We start from the raw sequence: 13765 nt of genomic DNA, 5'->3' as shown, positions 1-13765 counted from the left end.
TAGTTAACTTTTATTTCTGTGATTTCGAATCGTTTAATTTTCCAATTGTCCCCAGCTCATAACTTTGCCTTTGATTTTGACTTAAATTATGTTTCTCGTAGACAGGTCGTCTCCAATTTTCTTTTAATTGACTTGATGTTCATAGAATTTTACACTTTAGAATTGACACCAAATTCGACTGAGCATCATCGATCCTTTCCAGCTGTTTACTAAGAGAGTTTATTTCAATTAAGGTGTGAGACTTTGCTTTTAGCTGTATGCTAAAATTTAAATTGGTTATGACTTGCCTGTTTTAAACATTCGTCACTTAATGCAATTGAAACTCTCATCCATGCCTTTCCAGATGCTTCCTGAGATAGTTACATTCCATGAAGGTGTGAGCCATTGTTTTAGCTTACCACATGAAACCTGTGTGTTTGCTAAACCTGCTTGTGAGCAAGAATCTGCATTTTATAACCCTGCTCTTTGAAGCTGCTATTAAACTTTTGTGGGATCTTTCCCTGTATCCTCTCAAACCAGATATTGCCAGACTTCCATGTTTCAAATGACACATTTTTCTGTATTTTCAAGAACAGTGTGCAGAGACTGACTAAACCAGTGAACAGTTAACACGTGAGAACAGTTGTTGTATAGTGCGTAACTTGTGCAACTCACTGTTGAACATGATAGTGCAGGCAAATTTGTCTTCTGTTTTTTATGAAAAGGGGGATGTTTGGGTTTGGGGATTCAATCATTACTAATCTCCTATCTGACTTGTCTTGTGACCTCTGCCATGAGGCACAGGGCTATGGGTAACCATGTTACAGCCTGTTCAACAAAGACATTGCACCGGAAGCACTGTATTCTTTTTAAAAATGAATTTAGAGGACCCAATTATTTTTCCTCCAATTAAGGGGCAATTTAGCATGGCCAATCCACCGAGCCTGCACATCTTTTGGGTTGTGGGGGTGAAACCCACGCAGACTTGGGGAGAATTTGCAAACTCCACACAGACAGTGACTCAGGGCCGGGATTCGAACCCGGGTCCTCAGCGCCGCAGTCCCAGTGCTAACCACTGCGCCGCATGCCGCCCAGCACTGTATTCTTTGAGCTTGTAATAGACTTTCTGCATTGTTCTGTCCAAAGTGCAAATCATTCCACATGATTCCCCAGATGCTGCAAATACTGACTATAATCTGGACTTGCCGTTGTCTTTTTCAGGTCTGTGGATGTATGGGCTATTGGTTGCCTGGTAACAGAGATGCTGACAGGAGAGCCACTTTTCCCTGGAGATTCAGATATTGACCAATTGTATCACATCACCAGGTGTTTTGGTGAGTCGCCAATACTTCAACTCAACTGATAAACTGATACAGTGCTGCCAGGTTGGGCCTTTTGATTTGAATTGGAGATTCATTAAAAACAATCAGACAATTCACTTTCTTCATATTCATTTTCCTCTGATTGTGACATTTAACATTTCTTGCAATTCATCCTCAGGAGGTGGGTGTCTCTGACTAGGACAGCGTTTATTACCCATTTATTACCGCAGCACGGTAGCACAGTGGTTAGCACGGCTGCCTCAGAGCGCCAGGGTCCCAGGTTCGATTCGCCGCTGGGTCACTGTCTGTGCGGAGTCTGCATGTTCTCCCCGTGTCTGTGTGGATTTCCTCCGGGTGCTCCGGTTTCCTCCCACAGTCCAAAGATGTGCAGGTTAGGTGGATTGGCCATGATAAATTGCCCCTTGGTGTCCAAAAAGATTAGATGGGGTTACTGGGTTACAGGGATTGGTTGGAAATGTGGGATTAAATGGGGTGCTCTTTCCAAGGGCCAGTGCAGACCGAATGGGCCGAATGGCCTTCTTCTGCACTGTAAATTCTATGATTCTAATTACACCCACCGTGCTGTAAGGGAGGCAGCTCCAGGATTGTAACCCAGTGACATTGAAGGAAGGGTGGTGAGTGACTTGGAGGGGAACCTCCAGGTGGTGGGGTTCCCAGGTATCTGCTGCTCTTGACCTTCCAGATGGTAGTGGTCACGTGTTTGGAAGGTGCTGTTGAAGGAGTCTTGCTGATTTGCTGCAGTGCACCTTGTAGATGGTTCACACGGCTCCTACTGAGTCTTGTTGGTGGACGGACTGAATGCTGAAGACGATGGATGGGACTCCAATCAAACGGGGCTGCTTTGTCCTGGATGGTGTTGAGCTTCTTGAGTGTTGTTGGAGCTGCACTCATCCAGGCAAGTGGAGAGTATTCCATTACACTCCTGACTTGTGCCTTGTAGATGGTGGACAGGCTTTGGGGAGTCAGGAGGTGAGTTACTCACACGGAATTTCCAGTCTCTAAGCTGCTCTTGTAGCCAAAATATGGCTGACCCAGTTCAATTCCAGGTCAATGGTAAACCCCAGGATGTTAATAGTGGGGGATTCAGCGCTGATAATAGAACCATAGAACTATAGAATTCTTACAGTGCCATTCAATGCATTGAGTCTGTACCGACCCCCTGAAAAGGCAGCCCACCCAGCCCCCCACTACATCCTTGCAACTCTACCCAAACTGCACATTCGTGGACACCGAGCGACAATTTAGCACGGCCAATCCACCTAACCTGCATATCTTTGGACTGTAGGAGGAAACCGGAGCACCCTGAGGAAACCCATGCAGACACGTGCAACTCCACACAGTCACCCAAGATCGGAATTGATTCGGGTCCCAGGTGCTGTGAGGCCACAGTGCTGACCATTGTGCCACTGCAGCCATTGAAAGTCAAAGGGAGATCATTGGATTCTCTCTTGTTGGTGCTGAGTTACAGCTTGACACTTGTGTGGTTCAAATGCTACATATCACTTATCAGCCCAAGTCCTAATTTCCCACAGTTATGCTGAATATGGACACAAATTATGATTGATACTGAACATTGAACATCCGCAAACATCCTGACCTTATGATGGAAGGGAGGTCATTGATGAAGCAGCTGAAGATGGTTGGGCCTAGGACACTACCCTGAGGGAACTCCTGCAGTGATGTCCTGGGACTGAGATGATTGACCTCCAACCACCACAACCATCTTCCAATTATGACTCCAACCAGCGGAGAGTTTTCCCCCCAGATTCCCATTGACTCCAGTTTAGCTCAGGCTCCTTGATGCCACACTCGGTCAAATGCTGCCTTGATGTCGAGAGTATTACACCTCACCTCATCTTCCAATAGAGGTTGGGTTGGGGAAAGGGGTTCTGAACATGTGATTTTGTTAATAATGGGGTACAGTCAAAGACAACTGGAAACGGGATTAAATGTGGAGTGGATTAAAGCTGAGATGGTCTGGGAGGAGTGAGAAAATGTGTCAGGAATGAAAACGGCTGCAGATTTTTCCATTCCGATACAACATTTGATGCTGAGCCCTGTCTCAGCTTTTCTGTTCAGTAATTGACTCTCCAAGTGACGAGAAACAGCTACACGATGGGTGGAGTATATCATAGAATTCCTACATTGCAAAAGGAGGCCAATCGGCCCATGAAGTCTCCACCGACCCTCTGAAAGAGCACCCCACTTCGGCCCACACCCCTGCCCTGTTCGCACACACCCACCTAACCTGCACATCCCTGGACACTAAGGTGCAATTATTTAGCATGGCCGATCCACCTAATCATTGAACTGTGGGAGGAAGCCGGAGCACCCGGAGGAAAATCACGCAGAAATGGGGAGATAGTGCAAACTTCCCACAGTCACCCAAGGCCAGATGTGAACCCAGGTCCCTGGCGCTATGAGGCAGCCGTGCTAACCACTGTGCCACCGTGCCGCCCAGTTGTTACCAAGCCGCCAGTATAGTTACAGCCAGTATTTTGTCTGTGGTCTTTGGATTGATCTGGGGAAGATTGAAGGATAGTTCCGTTGATGCTAGTGTTCCTAGTACACAGGACTGAAGCCTGAAATCTGGGCCAAAGTTTTGATTCCCTTCCTTACGCACAACTTGCCCTATCAAGAAGATTCCTGTCGCACTGCGGAGAGGCGTGTTCACCCTCAACAATAACTGCTGGCAGTACTAATCAGGACTTGGCAACTGCAAGCTGGCGTGTGATCAACGAGCGACTGTCAGAGAATGGTTGTTAGACTGTATTAAAATTACATTAGCTTTTATCAGCGTGCGTTGCTATGGATGCAGGAACACAGGATTTTAACAATTCCATTTCCAGCCAACATTTGGCAGAAATAATGGATTCCGAGGGCTTTAGTTTCAATCAGTTTTAGCAGTTTGAAATGCATCCCAGCTGCCCAGTCCTGACCTGTGCAAGAAAGATTGATGTACGTTTAGGATTAGAGCCAATACTTTTACAATCCTTCCAGCTTTACAGGAAAGTGTTTGCAATATTGACATTCCGAACGCACTTTCATTTTGGTTACTAGTTGTGATTCGGCTTTCATAAAGTGGATTGGAAGTTTGTGATGTATACATTCACTACGTTATCTGTTTTTATTCCAAAGCTAATTTTATGTTTTCACATCTCTTGTTATTCCTGAGTCCTGTCACATTAACTGCTCGCTGATCTGTGAAATCAGTAACTAGTGCCGATGGAATCCGCATTCTCTAATCATTTGGATTAGCCTAGCCCTAATCTTCAGTAATTTTGATCATTTTTTTTGACCTTGTTAAAATAAAAAGAACTGGGATTTCTCCAGCACCTTCCACAGCTTCAGCAAGTCCCAAAGCATTTTCCAAGCACTGGAGTGTGTTAAGTGTGTAAGTTACTGCATGTGGTGGTATGATTTGCATAGCTGTCTGCCATTGGTGCAGAACACCGGCTTACCATTGGCCCTGGTCGGTCATGTGCCTCTCGACCGATTGGTTGAGACCAGTCACGTGACGGCTCTCCGATTGGTCGAGAGGCTGAGTTAACCACGCCTCCAGATCGAGGTATAAATAGCCAGAACGCCCGGCGGTCGTCCATTTACTGTCGTCGACCGCAGGGCTAACTTCTAGCTTATTGAAGCCTAACTTTTGTACAGCAACTCGTCTCGCGTTCGATTGATGGTTCATCACTGCACTAACCTTGCAAATGTGGCCACCAATTTGCACATAGTAAACTCCCAACAACAGCACTGACATAATGGCCAGATAATTTGTTTCCAGATGAGATGTGAAACTCAAATCTCAGTTCTCCATCTGGCTTCCTGATGTTACTGCAGAAACATTTCTGACAGAAGGGGATAATTTTTATGAATGTTTGATCCCAGGCAATTTGGAAATTCAGAAGTCAGTATTTTGGAGTCCTGCCCATTAGAATGAATAACCTCGACTGACCTCTTCCAAAAAGCCCCAACATACGATCCATTCTAATATACAAGATTTCAATCTCTGATGCCCCGTGATTTTCAGTGTGCATCTTAGAATATAGAACATAAAACAGTACAGCACAGAACAGGCCCTTCGGCCCTCGATGTTGTGCCGAGCAATGATCACCCTACTCAAACCCACGTATCCACCCTATACCCGCAACCCAACAACCCCCCCCCCCCCCTTAACCTTACTTTTAAGGACACTACGGGCAATTTAGCATGGCCAATCCACCTAACACGCACATCTTTGGACTGTGGGAGGAAACCGGAGCACCCGGAGGAAACCCACGCACACACGGGGAGGACGTGCAGACTCCGCACAGACAGTGACCCAGCCGGGAATCGAACCTGGGACCCTGGAGCTGTGAAGCATTTATGCTAACCACCATGCTACCGTGCTGCCCCTTAATGAAAGAGTCTTTCTTTAATTCTTGCAATGCATTTCTGTGCCCCCAGGCAATCTAACTCCCAGACACCAGGAACTTTTCTACAAGAATCCACTGTTCACTGGACTGCACCTGCCTGTGATCAAGGAAATTGAACTTCTTCAAAATCGCTATCCCCAAATCCCCTTCCTAGTTGTAGACTTGGTAAAGGTATGTGATTGTATTAGAGTGAGCAGTACATAGGAGTGGCTAATTAAGAGTGCAAGTCTGTTGGAACCTCTTGATAATTGTCAGTGCAATGCTGTTCAAACTCTCAGGCTGACAAAAGGAACAATTTAAATTTACATGGAGAAAATAGTTATTTAAAAAAAAATAGAGTACCCAATTCTCTTTTGCCAATTAAGGGGCAATTTAGCGTGGTCAATCCACCTAGCTTGCACATCTTTGGGTTGTGGGGGTGAGACCCACGCAGACACTGGGAGAATGTGCTCCACATGGACAGTGACCCGGGACCGGGATTGAACCCGGGTCCTCAGCGCCGTGAGGCAGCAGTGCTAACCCACTGCACCACCACGCCGCCACATTTAGAAAATAGTTGTTTGAGATTCTTTTAAAATGCCAAATTTAAGATTTTCAAATGTTCTCACTTTATCTTCCTGTCTTTTGCCTCTCTTATTCCGATCTTTTGTTCCCTCCTTTTATTTCACTCGCTGCAGTTGATTTGATTCTAATTCACCCAATTTACTTCTCTGTCGTTTCTCTGTTTCTCTCTCAATCCTTTGGACTCCATTGATTAAGGAGATAGATTGTTGGGCCCATTGTTCACTGAGGTCCCACATGTCCTGATGCTCTTCCCACACCATTGTCCGCTCACACTCCCAGACAGTTACTGGTGTTAGGCGTTTAGCTGCTGTTGCATAAAGAGTCAAAGGTTCTGCTCCTTTTCACCAACACCTTTATTTCACTTCAACAGACTCTGCACAAAACTCTAACATCACATCACCTGAGAGAAAGGCCACGTGAAGCCCCTTTACTATCAGTGTCAATTATTGGATACTTAGCATAAATGAGACAACTAATTGTCTCTTAACCCATTACTTAACAACAGAGAAAGCCAATTCTCAAGCTGAAGGCTACAGGGGGGTGCCCTATGGGGCACAGAATGAGATTTTAAAAATGTAATTCATTGCGGGATGTGGGAGTTGCTGGTTAGGCCAGCATTTGTTGTCCACCGTTAATTGTCCTTCAGAGGATTGCGGTTGTTTTGTTACCTGTAAAGCAGGTAATCTGTGCTACTCAACTCAGTTACAGTAGCGGTTTTGGAAGAAGGCTTGAAGTCGTTCAGAAGTTTTACAGAAGGTTTACTGAGCAACACAACTTAAATAACTGCGTGAGTTCTTACTTTAAGAACTGTACTAGTAGAAAGATTACAACTTTTCTATGCGCTACAACTAGGCCTGACCACACTAGCAGCCCGGAGCTAAATCTCTGCCTCTCTTCTCCTCACAGTCTAATCAGCCAAAGAGCCTGAGGGCTGCTTGCTTCTCCCTTTTATACACGCCAGTGATGCCCCCTAGTGGTCTTTCCATTACCTATCAGCCCCTTCTGTACATACCCGTGTAAAGATCACTACAGTGGTGAGCTGCCTTCTTGAACCGCTGCAGTCCTTGAGGTGTAGGTACACCCACAGCGCTGTTAGGGAGGGCGCTCCAGGATGTTGCCCCAGAGACAGTGATAGAAGGGCGATATATTTCCAAGTCGGGATGGTGAGTGAGTGGGAGGGGAACCTCCAGGTGGTGGGGTTCCCAGGTATCTGCTGTTCTTGTCGTGGTAGAGGCCGTGGGTTTGGCGAGTTCCTGCAGTGCATCTTGTTGATGGTACACTTGACCACCACTGTTGGTTGGTGGTGGAGGGATTGAATGTGTGTGGAAGGGGCCAGCTCTTCAGTAATATCAGTCCAATAACCATAGCAACCGATGCCAAGGAAATAGCTATTTCCTCTTTTGCTCGACTAAGGAAATTTGGCATGTCAGCTGCGACCCTCACCAACTTCTACAGATGCACTATAGAAAGCATTCTTTCTGGTTGTATCACAGCTTGGTATGGAGCCTGCTCTGCCCAAGACTGCAGGAAACTACAAAAGGTCGTGAATGTAGCCCAGTTCATCACAGCCTCCCATCCATTGACTCTGTCTATACTTCCTGCTGCCTCAGAAAGGCAGCCAGCATAATTAAGGAACCCACGCACCCCGGACATACTCTCTTCCACCTTCTTCCGCCAGGAAAAAGATACCAAAGTTTGAGGTCATGTACCAACCGACTCAAGAACAGCTTCTTCCCTACTGCCAGCAGACTTTTGAATTGACCTACCTCGTATTAAATTGATCTGTTCTCTACACCTTGCTATAACTGTAACATTATATTCTGCAGTTTCTCCTTCCTTCCCTATGCACGGTATGCATTGTTTGTACAGCATGTAAGAAACAATACTTTTCACCGTATACTAATACATGTGACAATAATAAATCAAATCAAAATAAATGAGGAAGTAGCTGTTTCAGCTGCTGAAAGATTTTTTCTTTTTATAAATTTAGAGTACACAATTATTTTTTCCAATTAAGGGGCAATTTAGCGTGGCCAATTCACCTAACCTGCACATCTTTGGGTTGTGGGGGTGAAACCCACGCAGACACGGGAAGAATGTGCAAACTCCACACGGACAGTGACCCAGGGCCAGGATTCGAACCCGAGTCCTCAGCGCCGTAGGCAGCAATGCTAACCACTGTGCCACCGTGCTGCCCTCGGTGAAAGATTTTTAATGATAGTTTCATCCAAAATATTTTGAAATGGGAAATTATTTTTTCACTAGTGGGTCAGGTGATGGAAATGAGTATTTGAAATAGGTGAACATTTTACATTGTTACGAGCTTTTTTTTCCAGAAATGTTTGCAGATAGACCCCGATAAACGGACATCCTGCGCTGAGTTGCTGGAACACAATTATTTCACGGCTGATGACTTTTGTGAAAGGTGAAGCGATGAAAAATAAAGACAAATTTCTGTTTCTATCGGGGTTACTAACCCTCCATGGTTGGCCTGAAGTCTCTAGAAATTAAAGATAAATCTCCCGGACACTGAAGGGGTATACAAATCCTGGCTGAACAACATCATGGACGACATTAAAGGACAGTAAGAAGTCTTACAACACCAGGTTAAAGTCCAACAGGTTTGTTTCAAACACGAGCTTTCGGAGCGCAGCTCCTTCTTCAACCTGGTGTTGTAAGACTTCTTACTGTGCTCACCCCAGTCCAACGCCGGCATCTCCACATCATGACATTAAAGGAAACATCGTCCGTAATTTTTATTTCCTTAAACATTTTCAATTAGAAAAGAAGGTAGAGGAACAAAAAGGGACGTTTGACTGACAATCAAGAATCCTCCAATCAGTTAATGTTTCCCTGATTGGCCGTGGAAAGGGATGACTGACATGAGGGCAGCACGGTAGCATTGTGGATAGTACAATTGCTTCACAGCTCCAGGGTCCCAGGTTCGATCCCCGACTTGGGTCACTGTCTGTGCGGAGTCTGCACATCCTCCCCTTTGTGTGCGCGGGTTTCCTCCGGGTGCTCCGGTTTACTCCCACAGTCCAAAGATGTGCAGGTTAGGTGGATTGGCCATGTTAAATTGCCCTTAGTGTCCAAAATTGCCCTTAGTGTTGGGTGGGGTTACTGGGTTATGGGGATAGGGTGGAGGTGTTGACCTTTGGTAGGGTGCTCTTTCCAAGAGCCGGTGCAGACTCAGTGGGCCGAATGGCCTCCTTCTGCACTGTAAATTCTATGATAATCTATGTTGGGTGACCAATGGTGGTGCGGTGGGAAGGCAGAGCCAGAAAAAAGAACAATACAGCACAGGAACAGGCCCTTTGGCCCTCCAGGTCTGTACCAGTCATGATACCAACCTTGGCCAAATCCCTCAGCACTTCCTTGTGCCGTATCCCTCTATACCCATCCTATCCATGTATTTGTCAAGATGCCTTTTGAACGCCGTTAATGTAGTTGCTTCCACAACCTCCCCTGGCAACACGTTCCAGGCACTCACCACCCTCTGTGTAAATAACCTGCCTCACACATCTCCTCTAAACTTTGCCCCACGGACCTTAAACCTGTGCCCCCTGGTGACTGACCCCTCCACCCTGAGAAAGAGTGCCTGCCCATCCACTCTATCCATGCCCCTCATAATCTTGTAGACCTCTATCAGGTCGCCCCTCAACCTTTGTCTTTCTAATGAAAACAGTCCAAGTCTATTCAGCCACATAGCTAACACCCTCCAGACCAGGCAACATCCTGGTAAACCTCCTCTGCACCCTCTCCAAAGCCTCCACATCCTTCTGGTGGTGTGGCGACCAGAATTGTGCGCAATATTCCAAGTTTTTATACTCGATGCCCCGTCCAATGAAGGCAAGCATTCCATACGCTTTCTTGACTGCCTTGTCCACTTGTGTTGCCACCTTCAAAGATCTGTGGACCTGCACGCCCAGATCTCTCTGACTCTCTACATTCCCAAGAGTTTTGCCATTTCTGGTATATTTCCCATCTATGTCAGACCTACCTAAATGCATTACCTCATGCAGGTTGTGTGATGAAATCTATTTAACTGGAGTTGGCAACCCTGCTTTTGTTTAGCAACCTGTCACATCCTCCAGCTGCTCTGAGATACATAGAACATAGAACAGTACAGCACAGAACAGGCCCTTCGGCCCTCGATTTTGTGCCGAGCAATGATCACCCTACTTAAACCCACATACCCGTAACCCAACAATCCCCCCATTAACCTTACACTACGGGCAATTTAGCATGGCCAATCCACCTAACCCGCACATCTTTGGACTGTGGGAGGAAACCGGAGCACCCGGAGGAAACCCACGCACACACGGGGAGGACGTGCAGACTCCACACAGACAGTGACCCAGCCGGGAATCGAACCTGGGACCCTGGAGCTGTGAAGCATTGATGCTGACCACCATGCTACCGTGAGGCCCCTATCATTGCGATGATTGAATTGTTTATTACATTCAAAACAAGGTCACTTTAATGAATTTTCCACTTCCACCCTCCTGCTGACCCCTGGCCCCAGAGTAGCGTGAGCAGCCTTTGTTGTTTTGACTACTGTCACCAGGAGATCAGTTGGAACATTGGACCAGGAGGAGGCCATTCAACCCCTTGAATCTGTTCCACCTTTCAATTAGATCCTGAATGATCTGCATCTCAACACCATCTTTTCATCTTGGTTCTGTAGCCGACACTGATTTTAAGGTTCTGCCCCCGACCACAGGAAATAGTTTCTCTCAATCCACCCTGTCAATTCACTTAATAAAACCTCGATTAGATCACCCCTTAATCTTTGATGCTCAAGGAGCCTAGCCTTTCCAACCAGGCTGAGTAATGTAACTCTTACAGCCCCGATATCTGTCTGAGCCAGATGTAGAGAATGACAAGTTAAATTTCAATCCCTTTGTTAGACCATAAAACCATAAGATGTAGGAGCAGAATTAGGATATTCTGCAAATCGAGTCTGCTCTGCCATTCAATCATGGCTGACATGTTTCTCCTCCCCATTCTCCTGCCTTCTCCCCATAACCCCTGATCCCCTTATGAATCAAGAACCTATCCACCTCTGTCTTAAAGACACTCAGTGATTTGGCCTCCACAGCCTTCTGCGGCAAAGAGTTCCACAGATTCACCACCCTCTGGCCGAAGAAATTCCTCCTCATCTCTGTTTTAAAGGATCGTCCCTTTAGTCTGAGGCTGTGCCCTTGGGTTCTAGTTTTTCTACAAGTGGAAACATCCTCTCCACGTCCACTCTATCCAGGCCTCTCAGTATACTGTAAGTTTCAATAAGCCTCCCTCATCCTTCTAAACTCCAACGAGTACAGACCCAGAGACCTCAAGCTCTTCATTCCAGGGATCATTCTTGTGAACCTCCTCTGGACCCTTTCCAAGGCCCCAGCACATCCTTCCTTAGATACGGAGCCCAAAACTGCTCACAATACTCCAAATGGGGTCTGACCAGAGACTTATACAGCCTCAACTGTACATACCTGCTCTTGTATTCTAGCCCTATCGTCCTTACATTTGCCTTCGTAACTGTCAACTGAACCTGCATGTTAACCTTTTTAAAAAAATACTTTATTCAAGGCATTTTCATAGAAACAAACAAAAGCAAAAGCAGAACAGCCAAACAGCATTATAAACAACCAACACCCACTCCCCCTCCCCCCCCCCCCCCCCCCCCCCCCCCCGCTCCCTCAATACCACCCCCTTCTCCCATTATGGGTGCTGGAGAAGATTACAACGATGGGGAGAGTTGCAGGGACATGAGTAGTTTACAGAGATAGGGAGGATTATGGGGGCTGGCTGAGGGATTCAGCAGCAGATCAGCTGAGATGGGGTGACGTTAGGGAGGTGGAAATATTCAATCTTACTGTTGATGCAACAAATTATGCGGTCAGAAGTTCATTTTAGGATTGAACATGAGGCCAAGTTTCTGAACAGAGTGTTGCCAGGGAGATGGATGAAGTCAGTAATCAGGAGTTAATCCTTAGCTCCAATTCTGACCTCTTTGAGAATCTCTGATTTTAATCACCGAGCATTGGCTGTTGTGTCTTCATTGTCAGGGCCTTCAGCTCGGGAATGGCCAATTTACATTTCTGAGTTTCTCTTTACTCCTTAAAGATGCTGCTTAATACAGACCCCATTCACCGAGCTTTTCATCACCTGATATCTCCTCATGTGACTCAGTGTCAAATGTGTTGATAGAGATGTTCAAAATCATAAAGGGGCTGGTCAGAGCAGATAGGGAGAAACTGTCCCCGCTTGTAAAAGGACCAAGAATGAGACACGATGGGCCAAATGGCCTCTTAGTGAGCTCTAACAATTTTGTTACTCTGTGATTCGTTCTTCTTCACTCCTGTGAAGCACCTTGAGATGTCTACTACATCAAAGGTGCTATAAGTTGTTGTTGTTGTTGTTTACTGCCCAATAACTCAAACAGCAACGTGATAAAGGCCAGCCAATCTGATTTTGCTGATGTTAACTGAGTGATAAATATTGGCCAGTAACCCAGGGAGAACCCCCCAGCTCTTCGAAATACCGCCCAGGGGTCTTTAACATCCATGTGAATGGGGCCTTGGTTTAATGTCTCACCTGAAAGACATGAGGGGAGACATGAGGGGTGTCGATAAGGTTGGAGGGGGCATGTGTGGAGGCATCAACATTGTTGGGCCTGAGCGACCTGTTTCTGAGCTGCAAATTCTAAATCATTTATGAAGAATCGTTAGAAATAATTTGATTCGATTTTTTTTTTGCCTGAAACTAGATTCACCCAGGAACTTCTTGTTCAAAATCAAAAGGAGTTGAAGGAAAATCTTCCACTACCCAAGAGGTCCAAAATTAGCAAGAAGGACCTGGACCTGCCAAAGGTGAGTTCTCCCCAGCAATGGAACTCTTTTAGGAATGTGTCAACACAAAGCAAGTCCTGTCACAAACAAAATGCAAATCTTCTCCTTTAACTTGTCTTCAATTACGAGGAACCAGAGGCACCTCTCTCTGTTGGAGAAAGGCAAGACTTTGTTTAACTTGAGGGGCACCATTCCACATGAAACATAACACGAGGGACTTGATTGATGAAGCTTGTTGAGCTGGCCTACCTAATCTTCTCATACCCACACTCAAGCTAAACGTCCAAGGGGTAAAAGAATAGGAGGTTTGATTGATGGGGTGAGATGAAGTAAATTGAGAGGGAAGAGGCTGGAGTGGAGTATAATTACATAATACAGGCGTCATCGATATGAAACAGCCACAGATCCAATGGGGAATTCAGGAGAACCTTCTTTACCCAGAGAGCAGTGAGAATGTGGAACTCGCTCCCACTGGGAGTGGTTGAGGTGAATGGCGTAGAGACATTTAAGGGGAATCTGGATAAACACATGAGGGAGAGGAGAATAGAAGGAGATGGCGAGATGAAGAATGGAAATGGGCTCCTTTGAAACACAAACACTGGCATGGATCACT

General features: G+C 46.0%; 1 protein-coding gene across 1 annotated transcript in view; it reads left to right on the top strand.

Moving 5' to 3' along the window:
• The window catches only part of LOC119963552 (cyclin-dependent kinase-like 2), an 89478-nt gene that overhangs the window by 41083 nt on the left and 34630 nt on the right, over positions 1-13765 (top strand). The window contains exons 5-8 of the mRNA XM_038792851.1: positions 1201-1313; positions 5769-5908; positions 8638-8726; positions 13071-13173. Of these exons, the coding sequence (XP_038648779.1) occupies positions 1201-1313; positions 5769-5908; positions 8638-8726; positions 13071-13173 (445 nt within the window). The remainder of the gene's footprint in view (positions 1-1200; positions 1314-5768; positions 5909-8637; positions 8727-13070; positions 13174-13765) is intronic.

The sequence above is a fragment of the Scyliorhinus canicula genome, chromosome 3 (genome assembly GCF_902713615.1).
Source record: "Scyliorhinus canicula chromosome 3, sScyCan1.1, whole genome shotgun sequence".
NCBI lineage: Eukaryota > Metazoa > Chordata > Chondrichthyes > Carcharhiniformes > Scyliorhinidae > Scyliorhinus > Scyliorhinus canicula.
Note: the sequence above shows the minus strand (reverse complement) of the source record. Positions and strands in the feature narration are given on the sequence as shown.